The sequence below is a fragment of the Schistocerca cancellata genome, chromosome 3, assembly GCF_023864275.1.
Source record: "Schistocerca cancellata isolate TAMUIC-IGC-003103 chromosome 3, iqSchCanc2.1, whole genome shotgun sequence".
Taxonomy (NCBI): domain Eukaryota; kingdom Metazoa; phylum Arthropoda; class Insecta; order Orthoptera; family Acrididae; genus Schistocerca; species Schistocerca cancellata.
The window spans coordinates 403,682,296-403,696,582 of record NC_064628.1 but is presented as its reverse complement, the minus strand read 5'-3'; the positions used below and the strand labels follow the sequence as shown (position 1 = coordinate 403,696,582).

The following is a 14,287-nucleotide window of genomic DNA, read 5'->3' as shown; positions in this document are numbered from 1 at the left end:
CAGTGTATGATTACCGTTAATGACATGTCACGCAAAACAATAGCTACGAGAAATGCAGAAACAGTTTACAGGTGACCCTGTATACTAAAGTTACATCTGCCTCTAACAGGAGCTTCACTCCTCAGTACCTTGATGTTGCTGAGTGTCAAAAGTGCAAGAATTTCATTTCTGATGTTGCACCTAGAATGCTAGGGAGGTTTTCATCAGTTTAAACCATATCAGCATACCTCTGTACACCTTACTCTCATTCTTTACTTGAACTAGATAGGGAGCTCAAATGCTTGAGAATTATTCACAATGTGTTTCATGAGAAATAGATATGTAGTCTGCTTTCTGTATACAATGCAGGTCTCGAAATTTCCATTGTAACAAAGTATACAACTATCTGCCTAGTTCCCTACACAATCAGTAAAGAAGCCTTCAAGATAGCTAGATGGTTGTGGTGGTAATCTATACAATCATATTGTGTAGTAAGCCAAATGATAAAGAGTTTGTCAAAATCTTCCATGAGTTCCAAAGTACTATCATCAGTCCAGCTAGCACAATTACTGTGCATAGGGAGTTGTACAGAACAAGCAGCTCATCAGTCACATAGTTCTGTAGGCATTGCTAAGTGACAATTTAGGTAGTGTAAAGAGTGAAACCAATGGACAGTGTAAGAATGGGAACAAGTGATTTGAAATGATGAACCATGTTATACCCTGAGGAATCCAAAGCAAAGGTTTGGGTTTCGCAAATGCTTGGAGAATGTTACCTACCATCATGTGTACTGCCAATAGTGAAGCACAGATGAGGTGTTATGGAATGTGGGTGTTTGTCGTTAGGATTTGGTCCCTTTACTGCACTTAAAAAAACACTAAATACACAAGGACACAAATGCTTCCGATAGCATTTTGTGCTGGGTACAGTAAAGGAACAGTTTGGAAATGAGCGACTGAATCAGCATCGCAATGCTGAGTCCACACCTGAACCCAACAGAACACCTTCAGGATGAGTTAGGACATCAACTTCCCTCCAAACCCCCATGTCCAATGTAACTAACTTCACTGGTTTCGGTTCTTGAAGAAGAATGGCCTGCCGTTCCTCCACAGACATTATACACCTCACTGGAAGTATCCAAAGCAGAGTTCAGGTCTTCATAAGCGTGAAGGATGGACACTGTAATGGAAAACCCTTTGTAAAATAACCTTCTTTTTATATAGAAGTAATCGATACCAGGATTAATCCCGAATCTGGTATAGGTGAACATTCTCGGCTGTTTCACCGAAAGAACTCCATTTGATTTTGTATACGATGTATTATATTTCAGGCTAAAATGTATAAAAAGAAAATAATTTGTTAGTACTCTGTATGTACAGTTAAAATTACTCTTCTTTTAAAAATTTTGAAATTGTGAAATTTCTGGCATATTTTAAATTTATATTATTAATTGCACAATCTAATGTGAATTATTAAATTTATTTCTGGATGCATTTATAAAATGATGATATAACTTGAAGATTCTTGTTTTGGCAATAAAGTCTATAAACTCTTTTGCTTCGTAAACTGTTTGGAATACTGTGAGTACCGCAGAATGTTAGGAGTAGTGGGCCTGCCTCCGATGGAGATGGACAAATTTTTGTGATCCACACTAACAATATAATTGGAATATAAAGTGGAAATTGTAAAAATGGTGTGATATTTAATAGTGTGACAAAGAATAAAATTCAAAAAATATACACGCAAATCTTCATCAGTTATTTAGTCAGCAGGAACTCATAATGTTAAATCAAAATTTCAGCTGCAAGAATACACCCCTAGACACAAGACTTGGAGCCAATAAGAAGAGAAAATGAGGATAAGTAAAAAGTTTTTCTTTTGTATATCTTATGCTTTTTGAAGCTTTTGAAAATAATGAAGAGACTAAGAGAAATTTAATGGTAAATTGTGGGAGGGTAAGATTACAACACTTTTATTAGATAGTGTAATTCCAACTCCGATCTCACACTCAGTGATGAGTTTCTCAAAATTAGCATATTCTGGTTACTTTCACTTAATAATATGTTATGGTATTATATTCCATAGAGAACATCAAGAGGAAAAAGAAAGAAAAGCACTTCAAACCACAGAAGAGAGCAGTTCAAACCATGTGGGTCATCTCCCCAAAACTTGTGCCCAAGTCTTTCACAAACTGCTTGATACGACGACTTCAAAATCTCAGCACGTGTAATCTCCAATGTGTTTTGTCATCAATAATCCTGCTTGGAATGAAACAAATTGCCAACAGGGTGACCATCACAAAGGAAGTAAAACTATTTCCACTTTGGGCTAAAGAAGGTACTTGTACAGTGGGGGGGGGGGGGGGGGGGAGTTCCTATGTTTTACAGTATTCCCTTCACTATCTGACAATATCAAAGGCACAATAAATAAAAATCTAATCATTAAAAAATACTTTAAAAGAAAATGCTTGTCATTCCATTTCCTTCTTCTTGTTTCAAATGGGCTACTTTGGACCAGACTTGTTCAACTGTAGGGCTTTGATCTTTGCCCAGTACTGTCACATCATCTGCCAATGCAACCCCTTCCTTTCTTCTGTCAGGAGGTACCTTTCCTTCGGGGCTTTTCCTGAAATCCTCGGACTTCCTTCAGGATACGTCTCACAGACTGACTGTTCTGGAGATCAGTTATTCCAAATTCTTTAATGTCCTTTTCAGTTTCTGTCAGCCAAGTGGTAAGAACTTTCCTGTTTTGCCAGAAGGTGAACAGACGGTTGGTCGATCTATTTGGAGGCAATCTTGCAATATTGCTACAGAAAGCTACTCTTCTTTTTCTTGCAGAGAGAGCCTCTCTATATGTTCGTAGAGCTCCAAGTTGTGTTGCCTTCTGAATTCCCCACCTTCTTCTACCGGGCCTAGGACCTTCCTGAGGATTCTCCTCTCTCTGACTCCCAATTTCTCCATCAGACCTCTTCGGTTCATGGAAACACATTCCATGGCAAACAGTACTCCTGGTCGTATGATGTGTAGTGCTTAAGTATCAAGTTGCGTGATGGGCATTTTTGTTGTAGGTGTTCATAGTCAGCCGACAGGCTAGTTCCAACTTGTTGACTCTCATGGATAATGTTTTTTCTGATAAGTTGGGGTCAACCCATTGTCGAGACACCTGAGCTTCTCAGTCCTTTTGATGTTTCCCTGGTCTAGTAACATCTCTCTGTTAGTTTCTTTGATGTCGGTGAAGAACTCTGTTTTCTCCAGCGACACTTGAAGACCCACTTTGGTTGTCTGTTTTCTGAGGCAGATTACCTGCATTGTTGCCATTTCAAGAGAATCAGTAATCAGTGCCATGTCATCTGCAAAAGCCAGGCAACCTACAATCAGTCTTTCATTCTTACGGCCCAGGTAGACACCACTCTGAACACCCACCCAAATTGGTCAGTTCCTTGCGCCATTCTCTCACAACCTTTTCAAGGACACAAGTGAAGGGAAGTGGGGAGAGTCATACATACATACATACATACATACATACATACATTACATATGTATGTATGCATGTATGTATGTATGTATGTATGTATGAGTCCCCTTGTCTCACTACAGCTTTTATCTCTAAGCTTTCTGAGAACCCACCTCTAAATTTGACCTTGGAATGGGTGTTGGTCAAGGTTTCTAGACTGAGTCTGTGGATTTTGTTGTCTAGTCCTAGTTCCTGGAGTATTTTGTTAAGCATTTCTATATCAACAGAGATGTAGGCCTTCCTGATATCAATAAAGGTGACGACCACCTTCCGGTTTCTCATCCTGGAGTATACCAGTACAGTTTTAAGGTTGAGGATCTGTTCTGCACAGGATTGGGTCTTCCTGATATTCTCCCAGTTGGCTATCCAGTTGATTTTCTGCCCTTGTTAGTAATGCCTTGGAGAGAATCTCGTATGTTACAGGTACAAGAGAAATTCCAAAGTAGTTGTTCAGATTAGTAAAATCTCCCTTTTTGTGAAACGGATGGATCAGAGCCATGTCCCAATTCGGTCGTAATTTCTCTTTTTCCCAGATGTCCTGGATGATCTCAGTGTGCTTCCATTTTACTCTATAGAAGAAATCTTTTGCAGTAATGAATAAATTCTCTTTAAGTGGAGCTCTTGATTTGCACACAGAATTATAGGCAAAATTCAGTATCGCTATGTCCTAAATGGAAATTCCTGTTAATCATTTCCTTATTTTACATCATACTAAATTGCTGGTGCTATAACCTTCAGTGACAACGAGTATTTTAATCTGAGGAGACACACCTTCACACTTAATTATTATTACTGCTACTGCTGTTGTTATTGTTGTACTCATTGCTATTTTTTCTACTTATCAACCCTCTCAATACCTAAGCAACTTCTTCCTAGTAGCAGATCTACGGAACACAATTACCACACAAAAATAAAAGTAAAATAATAGTGGCTCCCCAAATTCCACAATGTTCCATGTTGAAGAGTGAAATCTGCAGTACAGACAAGCAATGTCACCTGAAGTGACGTTTAGAGAAAGAGGCAATGTTTTTCTGTTTTGGGCTCAGAATGCACTTTAAGGTGCTCCAAAAGACAGAAATTATGGATACAGGTGTGTGTGTGTGTGTGTGTGTGTGTGTGTGTGTGTGTGTGTGTGTGTGTGTGTGTTTTTCATAACATCTGATAAATAATATTTAATTAAGTGTCCTTTCCACAAACTTCTACTTCACAGTTGAAGACAGTGCCAGGAACATTCACCCACAAAAGTGTTTAATTTTTCTGGGGAAAATCCATTCTCAATAAAAAAGACAGATAAAATTTTACAGTGTTTTTTTCTGAGTGCCTATGAGTATAATGTCAATGATATACAATTCTTAACATCTGTCACAGCAAAACATCTGTTACAGCAAATAATCTAATGTTACGTATTTATACATTATTTGAGCTTAAATTTTGATGTTGGACAAATGATAACAGCATACAGGTTCAGGTAAGAAACAAATAATATATAGTGTAAGTTTTTCATATCTGATCTAAATTCTTTCCTTGAATTTTCTCATTTGCAGAGTACTGAAGGGTGATGTGTTTTAATTGTTAAAATCCATTCAAAAGCCAAGACCGCATAAAAAATTTCTTTATTTAAGACAACCTGTTTTAATAGTCACTTCTGTCATCTTCAGGTCTTTAACATCTTTCTGTTGTAAAATATGTTCATTTTACACTGAATCTCATGCACAAGACATGAAGTGAATGAAACCCAGCGCATTATAAAAGTCTGCTATCACAGTCTAAATCTACTTTACATGTCTTACAAGGTAGAACTGGTATCTGACAGGCACTAAACACTGCATCACACCATTACCTAATGACCAAGATACAATCATATGTCACTGCCAGCTGTAGCTTATATGCCATTTAATAGCTTATGTGCCATTTAATGTGGATTCACAGTGATGACAAACGTCTATAATGTGCTGAGTTTTATCCACTCGACATCAAGTGTGTGAGACTCAGCACAAAATGAAGAACCCAGTCATCTTAAATAAAGATTTTTTTTTACGCAATCTTGGCTTTTGAAAGGTCTTTATAAATTCTGTCCCTTTAATTTATACAACAGTCGGTCAAATGAAAAAAAAAAAAAAAAAAAAAAAACAAAAACAAAAAAAAAAAACAAAAACAAAAAAAAAACTAGAAGCAAATCAATGTTGCATCTGATTCTGCCTTGAAACATCAAAGTACCTTGTGGAACTTTCAAGAAACTAGCAAATGTTTGAATAACTAGAGGAAGGAGTTGGGGACAGAAGATTGTACAAATATCTATACATAAACAGATCTTTCACTACCGTATGTAGCACAGTGTAGGCTATTACAAAGCCTCCTTGCAAATGGGAAGTACGGACCACTATGTAATAGACTGCTTTCTATCACAGACAATTCTCAGAAAGTGGAAGACTGGATGGTAAGAGCTTTGGATGTGACTGGAAAGAGTCTAAGTTAAAGTCTCAATTCCGGATGCATAATCCATACCTCTTCAGACTGTCAAATGACCAACAGATTTGGATACATACTGCAATTTTATTTACCACCAAGCACATTTTCATTTGGGCACATTACACCGTTAACTAATAATGAATATACAACTGTGTGAAGCTCTTTGCACATTGCTATTCACTCCATGACTTAACTAATACAATCCATCATGTTCTGCTGGGTGGAAAATAGTCAACAGAAATATAAGCAGTAGCAGGTGTGCCTGAAATAAGTTTAACAGAACTTTTAGTGTACTCAGTATACACAAATAATTTATCTAATAGGGTCACTGGCACTATCAGATTGTTCACTGAGGATGATGATGTGTACAGGAATGTACTGCTGCTGTAAGATCAAACAAAAATGCAGAAAGACTTTGACAAAATTCCTCCTAATATTAATGAATGGCAGCTCTATTTAAATGTGGATGAATGGAAGATAATGACTACAACACAGAGAAAGACCCTTACAGTGAGCACCTGGAGCACATACTGTCATTTAAGTATTTAGGGACAATACTACAAAGCAATATGAAACTGGACAGACGTGTAACAAGTATTAGGGTACGCAAATGAAAGACTTAAAATTGTTGGAAATGTTTTGGAAAATGTACTGAAAATTTACAGGAAATAGTATAAAAGGTAATAGTTTGACCAATTTTAGATTACTGCTCCAACATTTGGAGTCCTTATCTAGCACCAACAGACAATCCTACTGCCACGGTCAAATATCTCATGTAGGCATCATGAGAATAAGATGAGAGATTAGGACGTATGCAGATACATGTAGACAGTCACTTGCAAGGCAAATGATGAGGGGCAGAGAATTACTAATATTGGTGCAATGTACCACCCACCACACACTGTATAGGGGCTTGCCAAGTATATACGTGTGGGTAGCTGCTTTCTATCACCAGGAGAGCATCTCTGAAGTTGGGACATCAAGGGGTGGAGAAAGACATATTGAAGTTTACACAGGGAATCCGCATTTTGTATCAAAAAAGTCAACACTACAATGTACAATTTTACTGGTCTATATGTTATCTCTTCTTATTTCCTCCACAAATGGGACATGGATTGGATGAGTACTTAAATATTTCCATGCAGCCTGCTGTTAACATCACTTTATCTTCAAGGAAACAGTATGTACGGGACTGAAAAACATTCATGAGCTACAACTTGAAAACTAAAAGCTGAAATATTTTAGCATGTGTCTTCAAGACATGAAACATATGCCTTCAAATACTGTACCTCTGAGGTTTTGACCAATTTCTGTTAAATTCTACTGCAAGCCAAAAAGGTCCTGTGACTTCTCACTGCTTCCATACACTGTTCCTATTCCAGCTCTGGGTCTCATGAATTTCAGCAGTACTACCATGTGTGCAGCACAGAGATGAGGGCACAAGATTTACATTTGGGATGAATACAGTTCTAACTTTCATCTGGCCATACCCATTTAGGTTTGCCACAGAATTGATATATCATTAAAAGCAAATGCCAAGATAGTTTCTTCAAAACTGGTACGGCTTTTTTCCCCTCTGATATAGCAACTGAATCATTGCAAAATTCGACAAGTACCTAGAGAGACTTCCTAGAAGACAAAGCAGTATGTAGCACTCTATGAATAGGGATATTATATCAGGAAGAAAATAATATAAGGTGTACCACAAGGAAGTTTAGCAACCATACTTCTGACAATGTATGCAATGGCTTTGTGGATAGGAACTGTAGCACTGAAAGACTGTTCACAGACCATACTGCCAGAAAAGCATTTAATCTGGAGACTGCTAACTTAAATGCAAGAAACGGAAATGCAACTCAACAAGCATTTACTGTGTGATTGTCCTTTACAGTCTGTGTGAGCTGTTGGTTCTAAATAAAGAAAGAGCAAATAAGACCACTCAAAAATTCAGGTGTTACCACACAGTGCATCCATGAAGTGAAAGAAACATTAATAAATGCGTGAATATATTTACTTCAGAAAATGGAAAGAAGAACATACTGCTAATTAGCTGCAAATATTTAACAATAGGGGTAAAAATGTGGAGATACTACAGCTGCAATTCAGATATAATGAGATACGTGCACTGTGTTTGTATGTGTCATGCAGGATAGTGAAAAACCAGAAAGATCAGTCAGGTTTAGTTATAAGTAAATTAAATTACAAAATATGAAGATTCAAAAATTATATCCACACGTACAAATAACAGTTGAAAAAATTAATTAATAATGTGAGGATGGGTAACAAAAAAGCATAAAATGGATTGGAAATTGCAGATGCATTCAATGTTTTGTTTATTCACCACATCACCTATAAAAATTCAGTAAATTTTCATATGTGCTTGAATCATTTTTCCCATTCATTCATCAGCAATACAGGTAATAAAACACAAAGCTAATATCGCTAATTTTGTCATCTCACCAGCTTTGGAATGTCATGCAGATACATAGACAGTACATATTTTGGAGATGAAGAGGAATTGCTTAAGTTATTTAGACATATTCACATAACGTAACAGGAATTATTAAATTCACTAAACAGAACTTTCCACTCTTCTAACCACTGCTTGTGAAGGTCACAATTCTATTCTCCAGCATAATGCTCACTCACTCATAAATCCATCATTACTAGATGGCTCAAAAGACTGCCTTAATCATATTCACTGGAAAGGTTGAGTCCAGACAGTGTGTGTAATTTGGGTCACTGCTAGCAGTACCTCACTAATCCACTATCCAAGTCTTATATTTATTCAGCATACAATACACAACAAAGCAATGTTAAAAAAAGACAGCTGTCGGTTTTGGGGCACACACGTCACTGTCCGTTTTTGAAACATTAAAGAGACATACTTTAACATACAAAGTAGCTGTGTGACAACATTGCCTTATCATGTGTTGTATGCTGAATAAATATAACAACTCACTTAACAACCATAAAATGAGTAATATTAAAATGTAATCAAAATACTGCATAGGCAAATGGAATAGTTAGCCAGGGGGAGCACCCACAACTATACCTTCTATCTTACAGGGCATTCAGGATAACTAATAGGTTTTACATGGAAAAATTGTCATAAGGAGACACAAACATGCACTTCAACCATTACAAAACAATGGATGCCCTTGTAAACATAGATTTTAATGTAATCTAAATTACTGATTGTTACGAACTATATGACATTTGTGCTATGGGAAACAGTATACATCTAATGCAAGAGTGCATCCCAAATGTACTAATTGCCTTGCTGAAGCTGTGTGGTGACCTTGCCAAAGTCTTTTATGCACACTATGAAAACCTCCACCAAAGTAAAAACAATACAAGCAATTCACATATGACTGCGGCCAAAAACAGATTTAATATAATAGGTACATATGAGTGGGCATTCACAGTGATGTGAGTATTGAGATAAATTTCCTCTCTATGAGTTTGATTGCAAAGGATGGCCGAAGTGAGGAAGTTATCAAAAAATAGAGAATCCAGTCAAAGAAAGCTCATTTCAATTCAAAAAAGAAAAAAAGCTCTGTTGGTATAAGACAGCAAAATGGAATTGAGGAAGACGTCCCTGAAATAATACATATAGAGCACAGAATTGTTTGGAAGTGAAATGTGAACTAACTGGAAATCTGGAGATGAAGAAACTTAAATGTGGTGTTAAAGACTGAAAAATTAAGTGAACAGATCAAACTGCATATTGAATAGATACTAAAATGAATATGTGAGTAAAGACATCTACAGAAGACCCTTACTATACAAAGTGAAAGATCAGTGGAACATATGCTGTGGCATCCAGTAACAGCTGACTTGGCACCAGGAGCAGTAGAGGAGGAAAATTATAGGGGCTGACAGAGAATGGACTATCTAAAGAAGATGTTGGGTGTAATACGTAGAGATGAAAATGTCAGCACAAGATAGGAAAACATGGACTATGGCTCACCACTTAGACATCTAATGACTGAGCAAAAACACATTCACAGGTTGTAATTTTTACTGTTAATGTTTTCTGCCTACCAAGAAATAAGACAATGTCACTGATATGAATTGTAAACACATGTTACACATGTGGCCACAAGCATTCCAGTAAGACAAGCTCGCCAAAATTAGAGCCAGCTAGGGAAGCGAGGAAGACTACAGTGCAGTCCACCAGTTCTATGTGAAGAACAAATGCAAGGCCTAACAAGCCACACAAGAAAGGCTTTGTACATATTTACAACCAGGATCTACACACTCCTTGAAAAAAAAAAAAAAATTTAACTGCATAATACAGTGAATGATTGCTCACCATATTTCACATATCTTTAAATAAGTATAAAAAAGAGGAGTTTTCGCTACAACTTAGTTTTCATTTCCCTATATAAATTAGTGCCTTATAGGATGCAAAAGGCATAACAATTTAAAGAGACGAGGATTAAGAAAATCCCAATGCCATATTTTGACAAGTCCATGAATCACCAAATGCAACATACAGGACACTCCATACGATGCTGGTTCATGGTATAACCAACAGCTGAGTGGGTTGCACATGTTGTGCACCTACAGAAGACAAGGCTACAGCCACACTGCCAAGACACTGGTTTCTTGGCTCATAACTAACCAATGACAGCAGTCACCAAGCTCATCACAACTGCTTGTGTGTCAATTCTAGCAGATTATGTCAAGGGACCACTCTTACTCCACTTGTTCCTCAAACCCTTCTGAAATCTGTAATATCAGGACATTATTGCTACAGCCCCTCTCAATGTGCTGCAGCAATGGTGTATTTAAGATATTGATACTGCCATTCCGCTTTGATCAGTGACATGATTCTCAGCACTTTTAAACCTTCGGTCTAGGTTAGGTTAGAAGGTGACAGACTGGTTGTTACAATATGATACTGCAGTGACTAAATTATTCCAATTTATGATGTAATGTTCCTTCACAGATGCATGCATGTCTGAAGGAACAAGCACTGCGGTGACAACAGCCATCATGAAATACATGCAAGGCACTCTCTTTTGCAAATATGGACTACCATCAGCTGTATAATGGAATGACGACAATGAAAATTTGTGCCGGACAGGTTTGGTACGGCAACCACTCACAATAAGTGCGAAATCCGGGTATGAGTCCCAGTCCGGCACAAATTTTTATTGTCGTTATTCCATTATACAAGCTGATGATAGTCCATATTCGCAAATGCAAATATATTGCACGCAGACTGGTTGTTAGTTGGTGAAGCCAATGGATGTGCCATGAAATCTCATTTTTTATTTTTTATACATAGTGCATTCCCAATTTAAAAGATCCATATTTTCTTCCTGTAGCTCAATATTTCAAGATTTTACCATGTTTGGAGATGTCAATGAGAAGAACATTAGTCCCAAATCCCCAATACTCCTACAGATGTCTCAATACTTTTATAATTAAAACAAGCTTGATTGTACAGTGCAACTGTCACCATGTCACTTTATGTGTCACTGGCCAAAGTTAATGAATGGGTTGTATCATATTCTGTCACTACTTCCTATCAAGGTAATACCACTACAGGCACCCTCAGTATTTTTGAGATACTGTACATATCATACTTGTAACTTATAGAAGTGTACGTCAACATAACTATCATTCAACTTATGTAATGAGTGCATGTATGTGTCTTTCTATGACAATCTTGATGTTTGTTACATTTCACAGGCCTTGTGAACACCCTGTAAAAAGAAACAAAAAAATTAGCTACTGCTACAGAACAATTTGTATCAAATTTTAAGCTATAGCACACTTGAAACACCTATAGCATTTCAAATAACGGGCTAAAAACATACTAATGTTGCATATTGCCTCAACATAGTTGTGCCATGAGTGGTGAGAAACTAAAAATATATTAAAATATACATAATTTTGCACAATCTCAATATTGTTAGTCATACGAGGAGGGAAGCAACATTCTTCAAGAGGGCACAAGTTTATACAGGAAGCTCATGATCTGCATTACCTTCCCAGATACATTTTGTGCGAGTAGAGAGAGAATTTGCACTGTACCACAACCAAATAGTTCTTTCAGTTTCCTGAACTCCACACAATGCTGCAATATATCTAATGGCTGGTTCACAGGAGTGTCTCCGAGTTATTTAAACATAAAAAAGCTAAATGATAAAATATTACAGCCATAGAATCAAAATTATAAATCGTGCATTTGTGTGATACTCATATGTAATCTGGGAATTTATGTACCAGTAAAACATCAATTTTTAATACTTTTGGAATTAAAGTTGTCAAGTACTGTGACAACTCTTGTACAATAATTTCTAATCACTTCTATTAAAGCAGGCTTGCAATTCACACAAAATTAAGATTGTAGCTGCAAGAGTCTCGGCTTCCTAGCACAAAATAAACAGTAGGATATTACAGTTTCCATTACAGTTAAACAAAAATATTTACTAGACCTCAAAAACAACAGACACGTACTTACTTACTGACTGTTATATATTCTGTAATCTCTTCTTTTATTTAAATTTAACATTTTTTTATAATACTTACTATTCATTTTGAGTGCAATGGTACCATGCTACTAACTCAAATTCCCGAAGTTCTCTGTGTATGTTCCACTACCCTCCTGCACTGTAAGTCAAAATACTGACTGACTTCTTTGCGTTTATACAATTAATGTGACAAAAATCACATAGTTGACCCACCCCCTATCCATTTTTCATAGTTACATATGATGTATGTAAGTAAGGTATATTCCAAATACAGCAAAGTGCATTTAATATGGTGACGAATGTAAACATTAGGCTAAGCTACAGGTCAGTCTGTGAGTGCAACCTTGATTTGGCATTCACATTCGTTGGCTTCACCAACTCTCAACCAAATTATCACCTTCCTACCTAATATAAACCTTGGGCTATGTTACACAGTCAGTCAGTCAGTCAGTCAGGAGATGTGTACAAGATATTGTTTTAAACATTATCTAAATGGCAAAATAGAAAAAAAAATCACTAAAATCGGTCGATAATTTTACAGAAATGTATTAAATAGGATTACATCTATATGGATTCACGGAAAGTGAAGTTCCAATATAGGTGTAAAATGCAACAAAACAACTTTATCAACGTGTATGAATTCACTACGTAGTGTTGAAGCAACGCCAAATCAGCTGACATCTCTATTTCCCAATTACCTGCTGTAAACTACACTGCACGATTTAATGGAAAACAAACGTAATATTGCACTAAAATGTTTAACAATCGCGCCAATATCACCGGTAAATAACTTGAAAGCAATCGGGTTAAGCAACTTTGTAATTAGCCTACGCTGACAATTTCTTGGGGCAATAGCAAGGCAATTTCGTATAGGGCTTGAAGTGTTAAGACACTTTATTTCCACAAATAATTTAAGCCGAAACAGTTATATTGTCTACTGAGGTAGGGAACGCGGTGTCACTATGTATTTCTCGTCCGAAATTTATCAATCAGTAACACACAACAATTGTTAACTGTTTTGGACACGACATAAATGCGTTTCAGACGTGACGGCGGGTCTGTGATTCCAAACAAAAGCATACGACAGAATTTTAAGTATAAACAACAGGTTTGTTTCGTCGAAGATGGTGATGATTTCTGCTGAACGACTACCGAAACACGTGTAGTCATGTTCTAAAACAAATCATAGATACAAAAAAGGGAAACATTCAGTCAGTATGACGGCTTTGTAAATTATGACAGCATAACACCGCTCAGTTGTTGGTATTGCTGAAGGGGTGCGGCTCGTGTTAGTAAGGAAGGTTATAAATATAGATTATGGAAGACTTACCTTTTAAATTGCGTAGACAACAGTTTACAGCTGGTATCCACGCACGTGTAAAGTTTATGGTACCTCAAAAAACACAACACACAATATTCTGTCACACTATCTAATGTGAGCAGCCATCACTATATCGTTGTTGGCATTGATGTTTGCTAATCTTGGGACCTCAGTGCCTTGTATCGTTTATATATAGTAGATATTGGTATTTGGCAGAAAGATAAATAATAATACAACAGTTAAGTAAATACAGAAGAAGGATTTAACGGCAGAATTTCTCGAGACAACTCCATTAACGAGAAAATGCTTGCAGCGCTGGTGACATCTAGCGGCAGATGTTGTAATTGTGTCACGAAAGTACGGGTAGCAGTTGAGTTACCTTGGAGGTCTATGTTGTCACTTGTTTTCGTAAACTTACAGGTGTGCAGTTTGACATCCAGGTAGCGCTAGCATTCAACATGGCGCGTATCTGCTGTTATTAATTTGCAGCTGTGCGGTTGATAATCTTGTGAGC

The 14,287-nt window shown here is 36.9% G+C and overlaps 2 protein-coding genes across 2 annotated transcripts in view; one reads left to right on the top strand and one right to left on the bottom strand.

Annotated features, from left to right (window-relative positions):
• Window positions 1-13,898, bottom strand: part of LOC126176337 (uncharacterized) — a gene marked incomplete at both ends in the record, with an annotated part of 533,659 nt that extends 519,761 nt beyond the window's left edge. The window contains one exon of the mRNA XM_049923489.1: window positions 13,783-13,898. Within this exon, the coding sequence (XP_049779446.1) occupies window positions 13,783-13,898 (116 nt within the window). The remainder of the gene's footprint in view (window positions 1-13,782) is intronic.
• A 294-nt stretch (window positions 13,899-14,192) lies between these two features.
• The window catches only part of LOC126175150 (3-phosphoinositide-dependent protein kinase 1), a 426,259-nt gene continuing 426,164 nt past the window's right edge, over window positions 14,193-14,287 (top strand). The window contains exon 1 of the mRNA XM_049921714.1: window positions 14,193-14,213. The gene's annotated coding sequence lies outside the window, so the exon portion shown is untranslated. The remainder of the gene's footprint in view (window positions 14,214-14,287) is intronic.